Raw genomic sequence first — 18523 nt, 5'->3', positions numbered from 1 at the left:
GCTGGGAGTCCTTCCAGCGAGGGAGGCTTGGACAAAGTTTCCTGCCTTGGGAGGTGCTAGCACCACCCCAGACAGGATTTTGTGTATTTGGTAGGACAGGGCTGAAAGGAATGAGACATGCCTGGGGCACACAAGGTGCCATGTGCATACACCGGTTCAAACCAGTTGCTGGGGCACTCCAGCTCTGGCGCGAGACCGGACAAAGGATAGGGGGTGTAACCACCCCCCTTCCTGGTCCCACCCATGTGAGGGACCTAGTGATAGTGCAGCCCCCTTTAGCAGGATAAAGGTAGGAGCTGGTCCCATTCCAAATCAGATTATTCCTGAACTGAAATTCTGCAAGAAGAAACTCTGGACTTCGACATTCTGCTAAGAAGACTGAAGAAATCTCCCTTGTGGGCAAGGAGTGTCCACCCTGCACAAGCAGGCACCATCAAGCGTCCAGCGGCTTCACTTTGTCGTCTTCCCTCGAGGATCCAGGCTTCAGAGTCCGACGAGACCCGGATTCCCAGACCTCTCCGACCTCTACCTACATCTGCAGCACAGCTGAGATCCTTGGGTGTGACGAGACACGTGGGACCGGCCATCTTGGAGAAACTGCACTTCGCTTCCAGCACGACTTCTGAGGTATCCTCGACCAAGTGCTTTGGGGACTGAGAAGCCCCAGCCCCGAGCAGCTCCTGCACCGAAGACCAGCCCTCCAGCATCCACGAGACCTGTGTGAGGCCCTTTTGCCTGTTTGCTGCTAGACGCGTTGTCTGGTCACTTGCCGGCTGGCTAGTGACCTCCTAGACGACGATCCACGACATCAACACCGCTGTCTGGTTGCTCCAGACTGGCCCTTGTTTCCTTCCAAAAGAGAGGCACCCTGGACCCTCCTGGTCCGCACCAGACGTCTTTTCCACTCACCGCGTGGGTTGCCTTTGCCAAGGCCTGTTGACTCCAAATCCGGATCCGACACCGCCGACAGCGAGAGCCTGTGTGGAACAGCTCGTGCCTCCATCCTCGTCGTCGAAGACACCACCTGGTCCACTTGGCTGCAGAGTCAAGCGTCCACTCTTCACCTGATCGCGACAACAGCATCTGGTTCCATTCCTGGCCCGTGGGCCTCCTATTAAGTACCTAAAGTTAGGGTAGTGTGGTCCCAGCGATCCTACAGCCTCTGGACAGCTCCATTCCTTCTATCCATTTCCTTATACCACTTGTTTAGTATATGGTCTGTTGCGCCCCTAGGGCAACATTGTAACTCGTGCAACTTAACGTATTTTTCTTAAGAGTCTTGTCATGTGCTTAACCCTCTGATCTCATAAAGAGTTCAGAGTTGTTTGTTAGTTAATAAATATCTTGTTTATTTTCATAACTACCTGTATGGTGTCCTTTCATTTGGTATTCAAGGGGTTATATGTGGTAAAACAGCTGGCTTCACATGCCAAAAGAGTTTAGCCTAAGACTGCTTTGTCCATGCTACCATTAGGATAGCTGGTCTATAAGGTTGACTTACAACCAATCACCATAAGGGTTGTTTGGACTGATACAAGGTGATCACTAGAACTAGTGAGCATCATATATCAGGCCAACTTCTCACAGGGATGTCCTGTCTTCGACCTGGCTTCAAGCCCTGTGACTCCTGTCACAAGCTGATGTCTGTCACAGACCCGCACCATGTGTGCCTTCGGTGCCTGGAGCGCAACCATGACCCGAAGTCTTTGCGGGAGCGGTCCCGAAAGCCTCTGAAGGCCTGGCAGTCGTGTCCGCGCCGCTTGAGGTTCCCTTAGAGAGGGAGGTTGCGTAGTCACCACCACCATTCATCGTTGAAGTCTTAGTCATCAGGTAAGTAGAACCACAAGAAGACGGCAAAGAAGCAATGTCGCTCGTCGCTCTTCGCCTTCTCCCTGCCCGGGAGCCGGAGTGTCCCCTGCCCAGCTTTGTGCATTTTACGAAGCTCTTCACTCCAACTTTGGGCAGCCAGACTCCACCGACGCGCCTTCAAACCCTGCAGACTTAGCTGGGGACTGTAAGCCTTTGATGCCAGCAGCACCGGCGCCGCAGTGCCCCAAGAGATCCAGGCCTGGATCTGGAGCGACGCCGGTTGACCTTAAAACACCTCCCTCAGCACCGATTCCTTTGACGACACCTCAGCCGCTTCCAAAGCCTGTAGTTTCCCTGCCCGGCATCGACCCCAGCCTCCCCCTCGACATGAATACAGTGCCAGACCGGCGCCGGTGGTACTTTTGTACAGCTGTTTATCCCTGGCGTCCCTTTCCACCCTGAGTGGCAGCCAGGAGAGGATGAGGAGGACTGGGAGGGGTCTGTTGACTTTTTGGCAGACCAGCTAGAGGAGCCGGACTGGAGACAGGAGTTGTGTGATGCCCGTTTTCTGGATACAGCCCCAGACCCTGGTATGCTTTCTCCCCCTACCGTGTCTACGGAGAGGGAGCTTCCTACGCTGTGGTGTTGCGTAGGGGGGCTGAGGCTTTGGGGCTTGAGCTTCCTACAGTTGCAGCTAGGACTAACCTCCTGATTGAGGTACTTCAGCCAGCAGCAGCCTCTTCGGAGACCCTGCTGCCTTTCAATTAAACCCTCACGGACATCCTACTGGTGCCTTGGTCCAAGCCCAACACAGGGGCTCCTGTGGACAGGATGATTGCCAGGCTCCAGGCGACCCACTTTTCCTCTCCAAACACCCTACCCCTGAGAGCTTGGTGGTCCAAGCCTCAATATCAAAAGACGCGTTCCCTACTGCTCCCCCAGATAGGGAATCCAAGAAGCTGGACCATTTTGGGATGATGTTTTCTTCTGCCAGCTTAGGATTGTGGTTGGTGAACACCGCATGTCTCTTTGGCTGTTATTCCCATTCCGTGTAGGACACGGTAGCGCCAATGCTGCCATAGTGCCCGGAGGAGGCCTGGACTGTACTCGTAGAGACCCAGGAAAGTTCACCATCCACTGTTGGCTGGACACCACTGACATGCTGCTTTCCTGGTTGCCATCACCTCTGCCAGGAGAGTGAGTGAGCTCCAGGCTCTTTCTTCCAAACCTCGTTTCTGTCCATCCGGACAAGGTTGTGTGGCGGACAAGACCCTCTTTCCTGCCCAAGGTGGTCACAGCCTTCCACATCGGGCAGTCCATCACCTTGCCCACCTTCTTTCCGCCTCCGCATCCCTCGAAGGAGGAAGAGCGGCTCCACCGTCTGGACCCAAAACATGCGCTCTCGTTTTATCTGGATCGCATACGCCAGTTCCGGTTGGATGACCAACTCTTTGTTGGTTACGTGGGCGCTAAGAAGGGACGTGCAGTACACAAGCGGACCATCTCTCGGTAGGTCGTGTTGTGTATCAAGTCATGCTACTCCTTGGCTAGAAAGGAGCCTCTGGTTGGGCTGAGGGCCCATTCCACTCAGGCCACGGCGGCTACTACTGCCCTGGGTCGGGGAGTCCCCTTGCAGGACATTTGTCAGGCAGCTACGTTGGCCTCGCTGCACACGTTTGCAAGACACTACTGCCTGGACAGTCAAGTCCGGAGGGATGGCTTATTTGGCCGTTCCGTCCTCCAGGACTTTCTGGTGTGATTATTGGTTCGCAGACCCACCACCGGGGAAGGTATTGCTGGGGTATCTATTCTAAGGTAAGGAATCTAATACTAACCTGTTTCTTTCAGATGAACAAGTTACTTACCTTCAGTAACGATATATCTGGAAGAAACAGTAGTTAGTATTAGATTCCTTACCGCCCCATCCATCCTCCCCGTTCTGCGAACCGATATCTAGGGTTAACTTCACCCCCTTTCAGGGCCCTGTTTCATGGCACCAGTGTTGGTTTTTATCATGGCTCTGCGTTTATGGCGCGGAAAAGCTGTGTATAAGAACTGACGTCAGCGCGGGAGGGCGGCGTCTAAGTACTCCGGCGACGTCATCCCGGCGCCGACGGCGGACGCGGAGCCGCAGATGACGCCTACCGACACGCAGGGGTACTGCTAAGCAAAAGTTTCCGGATCCAGTCTGACGCCTGGGGATAGCCTAAGGTAAGGAATCTAATGCTAACTACTGTTTCTTCCAGATATATCGTTACCGAAGGTAATTAATTTGTTCAATCCTTATAAACATTAGCACTTTATTCTTTCATGACATTTTAATTAAATAAAACCACAAACTCTAGTATAAATAAAAATTTTGAATGTATCTATATTATTTTAGGAAACCGAAATTCAGTTTATTTAGACAAGCAAGAATTTAAGCATTTAATTAATACATGTTAAAATGAGATAAAATTTAGAAATCATTTTACCTAGCTCTGTTAAAAGAAACAACAGAGTTTCACGAGTCTCAATCTGTCTTTCTATCTTCCTTAATGCCTAAAAAATAAAATCTCGACATTCATTCATCTTCATTGCTCCAAAAAGTTAAAGTCCACAAATATTTCAAAGTCTCTGGCACCATAAAATAGTTCAAACCGACAGCATGTCGTGGTGCAAAATAAATTCCAGGAGCAAGCTTTTTTACCCTTTGCAAACACAATCTTTTATACCCCTTTTACACTAACTATCTAGCTAAAATTTAAACTTTTAGGGTCCACAGTTCATTCTGATTGGTCCATTAGAGGGGTGGTTAGGATCACCTCATCTCATGCTTGACAGAACTGGTTTTCCAAAATGCTCAGTCATTCTCACACTTTCCATGGATGTCATCTCTGTTCATACTTTGTGATTCATAATATGGTAACATGGTTTTCTGTTCCCATATTCTCAGATGCAAACAACTCTTGGCATCCTTTTGCACTTTTGGTTCAAGCTGACCTTGACATCACCTGCTCAGTGTACCAGTCGTACCGCTGATTTTGCTCTTTTGTCTCAGCGCATGCGCAGAGGCTCTTTTATCAGGCCAATAATCCTCTTCCTTCAACCTTGAAAGTGGGATTAGATCCAGATATTCCTCAATCTTGCTCTGCTCCTCCCCGTATTAACCTTATAATAGGTCAAATGCTAAGGTCCCTCACCACAGGAACTTATGCTGGGGGAGGAGACAAGAGGTGTCTATGGTGGCAATTACACAATAGTTATTATAAAAAAGTTTGTTTTAAAACTTTTTAGTATCCATAAAGTATGGATTACCGTACGTAAAATGCTGGGAATTGGTAGACTATCTTTTTATATACCCATATCTAACTATCATAATCTCCTGGAGATGTTTGAAGCTGAACTTCCCCTTCATGCTACCTTCCCTGAACCGTAAATTCCCCTAACTATCCCTTAATAAATTTTTGGCACACTTGTTTTTGTCTGTTTTTCCCAATACATTTAATGGAAACTATTCTGCAATTACATCACATCTCTGACATTTCTTCCTAAACCTTCTGATCACAGCTCCGTGTGCTTAATTGGCTCTTCATTGTTAGGTATTCTTCAGGACATGAATTCTGTGTTTCGGACACTGTTGACTATTGACATGTGTACAATTTATTATTCCATGGGTAATAATATATGATGGTCCTAGTGTACCCATGTTTTTTTAACAGCTTTTTATGCTCTTTGGCGTGAAAGTATTAACAACTACCTGTCATCAATCACCTTGTGTTATAAACTGTAGATAACCGTACCTTAACATTATAAAATATAATTGTCAGGTTCATTTTGGGTAAAAAGGGGCACCTTATATACAGTGTGAAGTTTGCTTTTATGTATATATCTGATTATGTGTAATTCCTATTTTGCAGGCAAATGCAGGAAATGAACCAGACCTAGATGATGAACAAGTTTGTTGTGAAGCATTGGAGGCAATGACTCTCTGTTTTGCTTTGATTCCAACAGCACTTGATGCACTTAGTAAAGAAAAAGCATGGCAGACTTTCATCATTGACTTGCTATTACACTGTCACAGCAAGTAAGTTCTGTTTAATACACAGGTTTCCTTTGATAGCACCTATTTCTGTTGTTTTTAATACAGCAGGTTGACATTTCGAAATGCTAGGACGACATATGTTAAATCAATTCCATTCACATACCATCAACCCTCCCCTTGCCAATGGGAAGTAAAGGCAAGAAATTGGGCATCTAAATAAGTGACTCTGCCATACTCTATAACCTATTGCTAAACCTTATAATTATACATAAATAGCTTCCCTGCTATTGTGCAGCGTTACTACTTTAGAGACATTTATTAAAAGAAAAATGGAGACATCCAGTTTGAAACAGTCTTAAAAATCCCAAGGTCTGCCATGGTGTAGATCCACAGTGCTACATTTCTCTGCTGCCTTTGGTTATTTTTCTCCATATATTGTTGAGTCCTTTTACTGTCTTTTGATTTTTCCTTGCTTTGGTGGCCTTTGATTTTACATTAAGTGCTTTAAAGCTATTAAGATTTTCTGCTCCACATTGACAAGTGCGTGTTGAACATCTGTTGCAGACATTTGCGTCCGTACCCTGCTGCTTCTAATTTTGAATTGCTACTTCTTCTGGAGGTTCCTAGTTTTGAGTAATATGTACAGGCATCAAATTCATTACGAAACATTTCAATAACCACAGATGTGCTCACAAGCTTACAGCACCACAGAGGGGTCGTTATTGTACGAAATTAACCTATAGGCCACATGAAGCTACCGAACAATGCCCAGAATGTAATTTTCTTTTCCCTCCACTAAACATGATAACATTGCTCATGGCTTTTACTCTGCATTTCTGATGGATACTTCTATCTGCAAATTCCTCACCTTGTGAACAGCCCCATGTGCCAGTCTGGATCCAGAAACCTTTCTGTTATAGCTAATTTACGCTGGCAGAGGATGCCGACTCCTTGACCACATAAGCGGCTGTACACCTGGTGATGTCACTGAATATAAAGTGCCCAGCTGATAGGCTAATGTCAGTCCTCTTTCTCTGCCCCGCCAATGCTGATCCGGAGCTCGCTCATCTTATTTGACAGGAATTATACGTTTAAAATATGCCACTCACTGACCCTCACAATATCTGCCTATGATGTTTAGGTTTAGACTATTGCACAGGTTTGTTTGAGTCCTGTAAGAGTATGTACCACAAAGTCATTAAAGAGAGTGAAGCAAAGCGCTTTATTGCCAGGGCTAATGAAGATAGATGGAGATCTCCTGGTGTTTTCTCAGAAGCCACTGCTGATGGGGAATCTAAGAAACTAGAAGCTGTTGAAAAAAACTTCAGCATTAAAATCAATCTATGCCACTTGTGTGTTAGGCTTTTATTTTTATTTTATTAAACTTATAATGCGCACAGCTACCCTCAATGGGTTTCCCGGCGCTAGGGACAGACTAGAGAAGAACTAGCAAAGTGAAATTGCAATTAGAGAAACCTCTGACATTACTGCTGAAAGAGCCAGGTTTTAAGACCCTTACGAAAACGGAGAAGATTACATTCCGTCTTCAGGGTCACAGGTAAGGCATTCCACATCTTTGGCCCCAAATGGGAGAAAGAGCGACCTCCCATTTTAACCAGCCTAAATCTGGGAACGGCGAAATCTCAGTTTCCAGAAGATCGTAATTTTCGGCTGGGCTTATAAGCCTGAACTAAGCCCTGTACATATTTAGGAGCTAAGCCTTGTTTAATTTTAAATAGGTGACACGGCTTTAAATGTAATTCTGCTAGGGACTTTAAGCCAATGAAGGTTGTGAAGTGCTGGTAAGGCGGAAGCTCTCCTCAGGACATTTCGGAGAAGCCGGGTGTGAGAAGTTGGCCTGATATATAATGTTCACTATTCTAGTGAGCACTTTGTATCAGTCCAAACAACCCTTATTGATGATTGGTTGTAAGTCAACCTTATAGACCAGCTATCCTAGTAGCGTGGATACGAGCAGTCTTCGGGCTAAACTCTAGAGGGCGTGTTAAGCCAGCTGTTATACCATCACATATACCCCTTGAACACCAAGTGAAAGGACACCACACAAGTGTTATGAAAATAAACAGTGTATTTATTTAGATCACAACAGCCCTGTACTCTTTATGAGGACAGGGTACTAAGCACACAACAAAACTCTTATGGAAATACTTTAAGTTGCACAATTTACACAAATGCCCGAGGGGCACGAAGGACCATATACTCTAAAAGTGGAATGCGAAATTACTAGCAGGTAAGTACTGTATTAATAGGCTTTGGAATCGCTAGGACTACGTTACTGAACCTTCAGATTACTAGTAGGAGGCCTAGGGGACTCGGGTGCAGAGTGTGCACTCTCACGCGGGATGCGGGACAAAGTCTATGGTAGCTAGATTTCACAAAGTTAGTGTTCTCGGGCAAACCCGACTAGGTAGATCGAAAACGACAGTGGATCCTGACCCTTGGATAGTGAGGCTATGCTGGGGCACCGAAATGCCGAGTTTACCTAGCCCAGGGGCTGCAGCTGCATAGGTCTCAAAAGACGTCGGGAATCCTCGTAGACGAACCAGGAGCCTGAAGAAAGAAGTTGCTGGCAGGCGACCAGTGAAGAGAGTTCGAGTGATCCAAGCCTGGATCGAAGATGGATGACACCTGAAAGCAGAGGGGACCAAGTTCGTGACTACTAGCCAGTAGTCAGGTGGCACCAGGAGGGCACCGGATGGTAGTCACCTCGACTAGGTGAGTGGGCGACGCTGTGCTCTGCAGATCTCACGTACCAGGAGGCGTTGTCGGCGACCAGGATGGAGGTGCGAGCTGTCCCACGATGGATGAAGCTGTCGACGTCGCTGGACCCAGGATTGGGGCAACAAGTCTTGGCAAATTCAAGCCCACGCGGTGGACTCAAAATGGCGTCTGGAGTGGACCAGGAGGGTCCGGGGTGCTCCTCTTTTGGAAGGGAGCAAGGGCCAGTCTGGAGCAACCAGACCAGCAGCAGTGATGTCGTCGGGCGTCGTGAAGAAGGCCACAAGCCAGCGGGCTAGTAGCCAAACAACGCGGTGAGCAGCAAAAAGCAGAAAGGCCCCACGCAGATCGTGGAGATGCTGGGAGGCTGGACTTCGGTGCTGGAGCTGCTTAGGGTCGGGGCTTCTCGGACCCCAAAGCACTCACCAGAGGATCCCTCGGCGGTCGTGCTGGATAGAAGTCGTGCAGTTCTGATGATGGCCGGTCCCTCGAGGTCTCGTCGCACCTACGGTTCTCAGCTTAGCTGTAAAGGTAGGTAGAGGTCAGAGGTGCCAGGGAAGCCGGGTCTCGTCGAGCTGGTCAGTCGGATTCCTGAGGAAGGACGTGCAGCAAACCGCAGAGTTCTTAGATGTTGCCTGCGGATGCAGGGTGACTACTCCTTAGTCACAAGGGAGAAATCTTGAGAAGAAGTCTTGAGTTCCTTTCGTAGAAAGTAGTTTCAGGATTCAAAGATGATCTAATTTGGAAGAGTCCCCGCTCCTGCCTTTATCCTAAAGAAAGGGGTGGGTACACGACTAGGTCCTGCCCTAGGGGTGGGACCAGGAAGGGGGGTGGTTACACCCCTCTCCCATGCCGGACTTTCCCCAGGCCAGGGGCTGGTGTGCCCCTGGAACTGGTTCTAGCCGGCAGATGCGTAGTGAGCACCGGGGTGCCACTCTGCAGTCACCTTCCTGTAAAGCCCTGCCTACCCAGGATACACAAAACCCTGTCTGGGATGGTGCTAGCACCGCCCCTGACAGGAAACCCTTTGTCCAGGCTCCCCTCGCTGGAAGGACTCCCAGCAGCAGGAGGTCAGACTCGTGTCTGTGGTGGCAGCATCCATTTTGTGGAGCTGAGGCTTCAGTTAACTTTAACCGGGGTTCACAGTAACATACATGTAGTGTCCCTCTAGAAGGCTGGAATGCTAACCCCGTCGCCAGAATTGGCGAGGGGTTAGTATTCCAATTCGTATGACACCTTACTCGACTTGTTTTGATAAAGCAATACCAGAGATAGCATTTAACCGCGAGGATTAAATTGCACTTAAGAGTATATGGTACGCGTTATCATGGAACAGCTATTAGGACTTTGTTCCGCAAGCTGCAACCGGGCTCAGCTCATGCCAGAGCACCATTTCACACGATTCCAAGCACTCTGCCTTCAGGATTGTCAAGGCCGGCCATAGGAGTGACTGATAGGAATCTGTGTGTCCATTTTAGGGTTTGATATAGGTATACTATATCTAAAGCAAGGGGTGATTACACCACCTTGCCCCAGCTGTCGTGCAGCCAGTTGTCAGATTTAGATGGCCATCCAGGGGTGGCATAATACATGCTTCAGCCCCTGGTAGGCCCTGGGTACACCTATGCCCTGAGTTACAGGGTCTGATAAGGTGGCCCAGTCCCAATTGGATAATGCACCTAAGGTACACATGTCAATTTAGTGAGAGAACAGCTAGGCTGTGGGTCTGATTGGCAGGCCCACAGCCAGAGAAAGTCGTAAACCAGTGAAACAAAAGCAAAAAATCTGGGTGATCATAGGATTGCAGACCCTACTCTCCTACACCGGGCAGCCGCATTCTGAACAACTTGGAGTTTTTTAGTTGTTTTCTGGTCGGCTTCAAGATAGAGAACGTTACCGTATTCCAGGCGTGATATCACAAGTGCCTGGACCACGGTTCTCTGTGTTGAAGAAGGTAACATCCACAGAATCTTCTGAAGCCATTTCAAGATGACAAAACACATTGAGGCCACCTTCACGGCCTGCTGTCTCATAGTAAGATTCTCATCAATGAGAAACCCGAGGTTGCGTGCCACGGGCAGAGGGGTGGAACCCATGTCAATAGGCCAATGATGGGGGCCCCATAGGTCCTTACCCTTGCCCAATATCGCCACCTTGGTCTTGTCACCGTTAAGCTTCAAAAATGTTCTCTTCATCCATTCAGAGACTCGGGTCAGACCCACTTTCAGTGCTGAAATGTCACTGCCCTCCTTGTTGGAGAGAGAAAAAATAATTTGGGTATCGTCGGCGTAGGAATATAAAGTGAGACCAGCTTCTTCAATGATGGTTGCTAATGGTCTGACATAAATATTAAATAATAATTTCCAGTTTCCCAGTTCATCTGTAAAGTTTTTTTTTCAGAATTAGTCTGTGATGGTGAAGCAGCTATTAAGGATATCATCCATTTGGGATTTGACTCAGAAGATTCTGTAGCAAGAGCCATGGGATCTTCGCATGGCTTGGCTGAGAAACTCAAAACTATCTCCTGATATCCAGAAAACATTAATGGGACTTCCATTTGATGGCTTGAGACTCTTTGGGGGAAAGGTTCAGATTTTGATAGATTTAAAACTTTCTGAGTAACTGTTCTTTCATTAGGTGTTCAAACTCTCAAAATAATTTGACAATTTTGAAAATTCTGTGGATACACCTGGGGACTTGGGTTTAACAGAATCACTTTCCTCATCTCTGGTATAAAATCCACTGTTCAGTCAGTGCAGTGCTTATGCAAAATTTAGAATCAACAGCCTACCTTTTCCCTCACCCCACTTCCCAACCCAGCCCGGAGAGCAGCTCTAGTCTGGCATATCTCTGGAAATGACGGTTCTTACTAGATGGGAAGTGAAAAGCAGCTTAACTGTAGTGTTGCCTTTCCCTCCTCCCAATGCATTGACCAGGATGGTAACTGGCACTTCCACTCTAGTTTGGGAAGGTCACCTGGAGCATTGGTGTAAGAGGTCTCTGGTCTCCAGCAGCCCAGCAGCATCATTCTAACCTGCTTGAGCTCAGAGTAATAAGGCAATCGCTCAAGGCTTTTCTACCTCCCATTTGCGGTCAGTGTTTTCAAATTTTGCCAGACAATATGACTGCGATGTGGTATATCAACAAATAAGAGGGAGTGGAATCTTATATTTTATGTTGAGAAGTGTTGAGTCTCTGGACCAAGATTCATCAAAATGGGATGTTGATTATAGCCAATCATCTGGCTGGCTCGTTAAACATCAGATCCAACAGATTTAGTTGGAGTGAACTTGCTGCCCACGAATGATATCTTCATCAGGAAATGGTCCTTTACTCCTTTGTTCTGTGGGAGAAATGGCAGGTGGACATTTTTCCCCCACTCGCAACAGCACCCATTGCTTGCATTACTGTATTGTCCATTAATTTATGCATTTTGCCTTGGAGAAAGCGTTTCAATTCAAATGTCATTTTCCACTTCACTATGCCTTTCCTCCAATACCCTAGATTCCGCTTGTTTTGAGGAAGATTACTCATTGGCCGAGAAGGATGTAGTTTGCAGACCTCCTGCATCTTTCACTATGTCCTCCCGCTCCATCACCCCTGCACTGTAATACCGCTAGGGATAAATTTGCTTTCCCAGTGTGAGGGCCAGGTTCTCATACACGTCCATAACTGGAGATTGAGTAGGAACATTAAGCTGCATTCCATTTACCATTGGAAGTGATAGGTTCAAGGCATGTGGGCTGCTGAATTCATATCTGTGCATAGATCGCCGCCTAGTGTTGGGTCCGGATGATTGCACATTGTTGTCCTGGAAGAGTCTTCGAAGTATCACGAGATAGGTGGCTCCTCCCCTGGACTACAGAGCGCATGGTCATCCTCTCCATCCTCAGATTGTTTTTTTCCGCCATTGGGTTCGGATGTATATTTGTTAACTCAAGTTTGGAATCGATAAAAAACTTTAGATTTGGCCAAAAGGCCTCTAGTTATCGTCGGTATTGTCTTTGCGATCGGTGCCCAGTACTTGTTCCAGCTCTATCCTCGAGCCGGACGTCAAGAAGATCTGCATGGCTATTCAGCACTAAGGCCCGGTCGACGCCAGAGACCTTATCGACGATCCATTATGGAACGGAGCCCGTTCAAAAGATGGCCCGTTTGCAACGCCAAGTATCCTCACATCGATGTCCACCCGGTGTGCAACAAGTGCCTGTCTCCGGATCACAACGAAGCCAGCTGTATGGCTTGTTCTCGGTTCCGATCCAAGAAAACAATTCGCCTTCGACGCGCGGCGCGGAGGGAAGCCCAGCAGACGGCACCTGACCCGGTGAACATCTTCGATGCCGAGGAAGATGAGGGAGTCGAGCAGGAAGTTCAAGGGAACCTGTCTGATCCTGCATCAGAGATTGACTCCAGTTAAGACGCAGATGAAGAAATGGTCGAAAATGAAGTCGTCATCGCCGACGAGGTAGGAGACGACGATGAGGCCCTTGGGGCCGTATAAGATAGCTCGAGCGAGGAGCTAGGCCAACCGTTGGTATGGGGGCCAAGACTGGAACACTCTACAAGGCTCAGGTCGAGGGATCGCCACAAGGCCTTACCCAAGATCAAACGCATAGTTCTACAGCCCCGCTTTAAGGCCCGGCTACGGACAATTCCAAAGAGCCATCGGTTGATCGATCAAAATCGAAACCAAAAACATCGGTGACTATGAAACCGAAAGCACCGGAAACAAAATCGAAACCAAAAGTACACATTACTTTGGTCGGATCAAAGGCTTCTGAACCGTCTGCTCCGACGAAAACAAAAGAGTGTTATCGACCCAGAGAGGTCGCTAAAGGGTGTCGAGCCGAAGGCCGGGGCACCGAAGAAGGTGGTCAAGGACATCCACCCGAAGAAGTTGGCGCCGAAGACCGTAGACACAAACAAAGGACTCGAAACACAGAACGTTCTCTATCCTAAACGTCGACTCGACAAAGCAAAGGTCAGTAAAGACCTGGAGTTCAAAACAAGCAGTGGCTCTAAGGACCCCGTCGAGTCAACACAACCATCCGCCTCTTTTTCGAAGCAGGTGTCGGACTCGCTGCAGCGCATTAAAGAAAAGGCTATTGCTGTCGGACTGAAGGCCACTCAGCCCCCAAAGACAGTCAGTAAACCTCCGAAGTCGTCGGCACCATTTAATTTACACTGCCACCGCCAGTGGCACCTAAGGCATTCGCCCCTAAGACGGGCATCGAAGCGGCCAAGAAGGTGTCCATGGGGCCAAAGCCTACAACTACTGAAGGGGCCACCTAGCATAGACAGCCTCTGCAGGAAGATCAGTCGAGGAAATTCATAGACGCTGAGACTGGTAGACTTTCCATTTTCAAGCGAAAGATCGCCCCAGAACAGCCTATGGAGTCGTATAAAATACCATTAAAGAAAAAGAGAGATTCTGCAACATCACCTCTTCTGTTTGAAACTCTACAACAATATGGACAAGAACCTGCTCCTTTTTCACCCACACATTCAGATGTGGATGCAGGGGATGGTGACAATGAGGATTACAGTTATCCTGTAGACACTGATCCAGAAGACCACACTGAACCCTGGACAGACACTGTTGACCCAGGGGAGCCACAAAATGCCCCGGATGGTCATATCTATGCTGATTAAAACATCACCTACAGAAGACACGGCTGCGTTTAACGCACTTATTGAGAGGGCACCAAAAAATCATGATGTCCAGCTCCATGCTGACCCTATTGAAGAGTACTTTTTATTTGACACCTTCTCAACCTCAGGGAGAACTGTCAAGACTCTACCCATGCTGAAAGGTGTCCTGAAACACGCTGGAGACCTCTTTAAAGAGACCACAAGGGCAAGAGTGGTAAACCCCAGGATTGAAAAAAAATACAAACCAGCACCTGTGGACCCAAGTATATCAGGGGACAGTTGCCATTGGACTCTCTTGTTGTTTCTAATGCTCGTAAAAGAGAAGAGCGAACTCGCAGACCACGGGTGATGCTCCTCCCCCTGACAAGGAATCTAAAGTCCTAGAAGCCTCAGGGAAAAGGGTGGCAGCTCAAGCAGCCAATGTCTGGCGTTTCTCCAACACACAGGCACTCTTAGCCAGATATGACAGGGCTCATTATGATACACTTGAGACCCTGTTACAACACTTGCCTGATGAGTATAAGGAGGCATCAGAAATGCTAATACAAGAAGGGAAACTTATATCCAACGCGTCTATCAAGTGTGCGCTAGACGCAGCTGACACTGCAGCCAGGGCTATTAATACAAGCGTTATGTTACGGAGACATGCCTGGCTGAGACTCTCCGGCTTCAAGCCTGAGATTCAAACCACCATACTCAATCAGCCAGTTAACCCTGATTACTTGTTTGGCCCAGAAGTGGACGCCACCTTAGAAAAAATTAAAAAGGACACAGACTGCAAAGTCTATGGGGGCTCTACAGTCGCAGCAGTTCAGGGGTGGTTCTTTTTCGTCGCTCCAACAATAGAGGAGCTTCCAGAGGCCATGTGTCCCAACAGACACATTACAGTAAAGGAGGCACGCAGACCACCTACAACAAGAACAATAGGGGTGGCTATCGTGGAAACAGCACCAAGGGCAGAGGTCGTGGAAACAACAGCTCCCGATCCTCCGCCACTAACAAACAGTGACGTCTTGTCACTACCCCCCGACCATATGACACCGGTCGGGGGGAGACTACAACAGTTCCTGCCGGTCTGGAAATCCATCACTACAGACAGGTGGGTGAGGCAGCTTATCCAGTACGGTTATGGTCTGAAGTTAACATCCACTCCACCCAACATACCCCCAAGACACTGTCCTATGTCCGCAGAGCATATACAGTTATTGCAGCAAGAGGTAGTCCGCATGCTGCAAAAAGGAGCCATAGAGCTCGTGCCTTTGGAACAAAAAGGTACAGGGGTGTACTTCTTGATCCCAAAAAAGGACGGGTCCCTCAGACCCATACTGGACCTCAGGCCCCGAAACCAGTACATCCTGTCAGAACATTTTCACATGCTCACATTGTAGGAGAGTAGGGTCTGCAATCCTATGGTCACCCCCGATTTTTGCTTTTTGCTTCACTGGTTTACGACTTCCCTGGCTGTGGGCCTTTCTAATCAGACCCACAGCCTAGCTGTGCTCTCTCTAAAATTGACAACCATGTACCTTAGGTGCATACCCGATTGGATACTGAGTCACCTTATCAGTCCCTGTACAGAGTACCTTAGGTACCCAGGGCATAGGTGCACCCAGGGCCTACCAGGGGCTGCAGCATGTATTATGCCACCCCTGGCTGGCCATCCAAATCTGACACAACTGGCTGATCAATCAGCTGGGGCAAGGTGGTGTAATCACCCTTTGCTTTAGATATAGTATCCCTATATCTAACCCTAAAATGGACACATATCCTCCTATCAATCACTCCTATGGCAGGCCTTATCAATCCTGAAGGCAGAGTGCTTGGAATTATGTGAGATGGTGCTCTAGCATGAGCTGAGCCTGTCTGCAGCTTTCGGAACCAAGTCCTTTAGCTGTTTCCATGATAACGCTATACCATATACTCTTAAGTGCATTATAATCCTCGCGGTTATTGCGAACTTTGGTATAACATTATCAAAACATGTCGAGTAAGGTGTCATACGAATTGGAATACTACCCCCTCGCCAATTCTGGCGACGGGGGTAGCATTCCACCCTTCTAGAGGGACACGACATGTATGTAACTGTGAACCCCGGTTAAAGTTAACTCGAGCCTCATCATCACAAAATGGATGCTGCCACCACAGACACAAGTCTGACCTCCTGCTGCTGGGAGCCCTTCCAGCGAGGGAGGCTTGGACAAAGGGTTTCCTGCCTTGGGAGGTGCTAGGACCACCCCAGACAGGATTTTGTGTATTAGGTAGGACAGGGCTGAAAGGAATGAGACATGCCTGGGGCACACAAGGTGTCCCTGTGCATACTCCGGTCTAAACCAGTTCCTGGGGCATTCCAGCCCTAGAGCTGGCGCAAGACCGGACAAAGGATAGGGGGTGTAACCACCCCCCTTCCTGGTCCCACCCAGAGGAGGGACCTAGTCGTAGTACAGCCCCCTTTAGCCGGATAAAGGTAGGAGCTGTCCCATTCCAAATTAGATTATCCTGAACAACTTTATAAGAAGAAACTCTGGACTTCGACGTTCTGCTCCACAGAAGACTGAAGAAATCTCCCTTGTGGGCAAGGAGTGTCCACCCTGCACAAGCAGCCACCATCAGCGTCCAGCGGCTTCCCTTTGTCGTCTTTCTTTCCGGATCCAGACTTCAGAGCCCGACGAGACCCGAAATCCAAGACCTCTCCGACCTCTACCTACATCTGCAGCACAGCTGAGATCCGTGGGTGCGACGAGACACGTGGGGACCGGCCATCTTGAAAGAAGCAGCACTTCGCTCCAGCACGACTTCAGAGGTATCCTCGTCCAAGTGCTTTGGGGACTGAGAAGCCCCGACCCCGAGCAGCTCCTGCACCGAAGACCAGCCCTCCAGCATCCATTAGATCTGCATGGAGCCCTTCTACCTGCTTGCTGCTCGACGCGTTGTCTGGTCACTTGCCGGCTGGCTAGTGACCTCCTAGACGACGAACCTTGAAATCTTCACTGCTGGTCTGGTTGCTCCAGACTGGCCCTTGCTCTCTTCCAAAAGAGGAGCACCCCGGACCCTCCTGGTCCACTCCAGACGCCGTTTCCACTCACCGCGTGGGTTGCCTTTGCCAAGGCCTGTTGGCCCCCAACTCCGGAGCCGACACCGCCGACAGCGAGAGCCTGCGTGGGACAGCTCGTGCCTCCATCCTGGTTGTCGAAAACACTACCTGGTCCACGTGGATGCAGAGACAAGCGTCCACCCTCACCTGATCGTGACGACGACATCTGGTTCAACTCCAGTCACTGGCTAGTGACTTTAAACATTGTCCCCTCTGCTTTCAGGTTCTTCTCTTCACTGATCCACCCTTGGATCACACCGGACATCTTTCTCCTGATAGCCTGCAGCATCTTTCCTTCCAGGCTCCATAGACTTCAAAGCCGGAACCCGACACGACTTTGCACCTATGCACTCGCAGCCTGTGGGTGAGGTAACACGAGCATTTCGGTGCTCAAGGGTAGCTTGACTCTCCTAGTGTCCAGTTCCACAGTCGTTTTTATCTTACCTAGTCAGGATTGTCCGTACTCACCTTTTTCTTGAACTGTACTGTCCATAGACACTGTTACGCATCTCGCGTGTGAGTTCACACTCTGCACACTCGTTCCGTGGGCCTCCTATTACCTACCTAGAGTTAGTGTAGCGTGTTCCCAACCATCCTAATGCCTCTTGAAGGCTCCATTCCTTTTATCGACTTTCACATTCCACTTACTTAGTATATGGTTTGTCGTTCCCCTAGGGCACCATTGTAATTTGTGCAACTTAAACTTATTTTTCCTAAGAGTTTGTCATGTGCTTAGCCCTCTGACCTCATAAAGAGTTCAGAGGTGTATGTTAGTTAATAAATCTATTGTTTATTTTCATAACAACCTGTTTGGTGTCCTTTCATTTGGTATTCAAGGGGTTATATGTGGTGAAACAGCTGGTTTCACATGCCTATAGAGTTTAGCCTAAGACTGCTTTGTCCATGTTACCATTAGGATATCTGGTCTATAGGATGACTTACAACCAATCACCATAAGGGTTGTTTGGACTGATACAAGGTGATCACTAGAACTAGTGCGCATCATATATCAGGCCAACTTCTCACAGGAGCCACCTATCTCGTGATACTTCGAAGACTCTTCCAGGACAACAATGTGCAATCATCTAGACCCAACACTAGGCGGCGATCTATGCACAGATATGAATGTCAGCAGCCCTACATGCCACGAACAGATGCATATTGGTAAGTAGCATATTCGTTATGTCTACTTTCAGTGATTCCACCTT

At 48.3% G+C, this 18523-nt stretch overlaps 1 protein-coding gene across 4 annotated transcripts in view; it reads left to right on the top strand.

Moving 5' to 3' along the window:
* Positions 1-18523, top strand: part of USP9X (ubiquitin specific peptidase 9 X-linked) — a 1749911-nt gene that overhangs the window by 1079789 nt on the left and 651599 nt on the right. For all 4 annotated transcript variants that reach the window (XM_086934127.1, XM_086934125.1, XM_086934124.1 and 1 more), the window contains one exon: positions 5709-5875. In XM_086934127.1, coding sequence (XP_086790253.1) covers positions 5709-5875 — 167 coding nt within the window. The remainder of the gene's footprint in view (positions 1-5708; positions 5876-18523) is intronic.

Source organism: Lissotriton vulgaris, chromosome 8, assembly GCF_964263255.1.
Source record: "Lissotriton vulgaris chromosome 8, aLisVul1.2, whole genome shotgun sequence".
NCBI classification, from domain to species: Eukaryota; Metazoa; Chordata; class Amphibia; order Caudata; family Salamandridae; genus Lissotriton; species Lissotriton vulgaris.
Note: the sequence above shows the minus strand (reverse complement) of the source record. Positions and strands in the feature narration are given on the sequence as shown.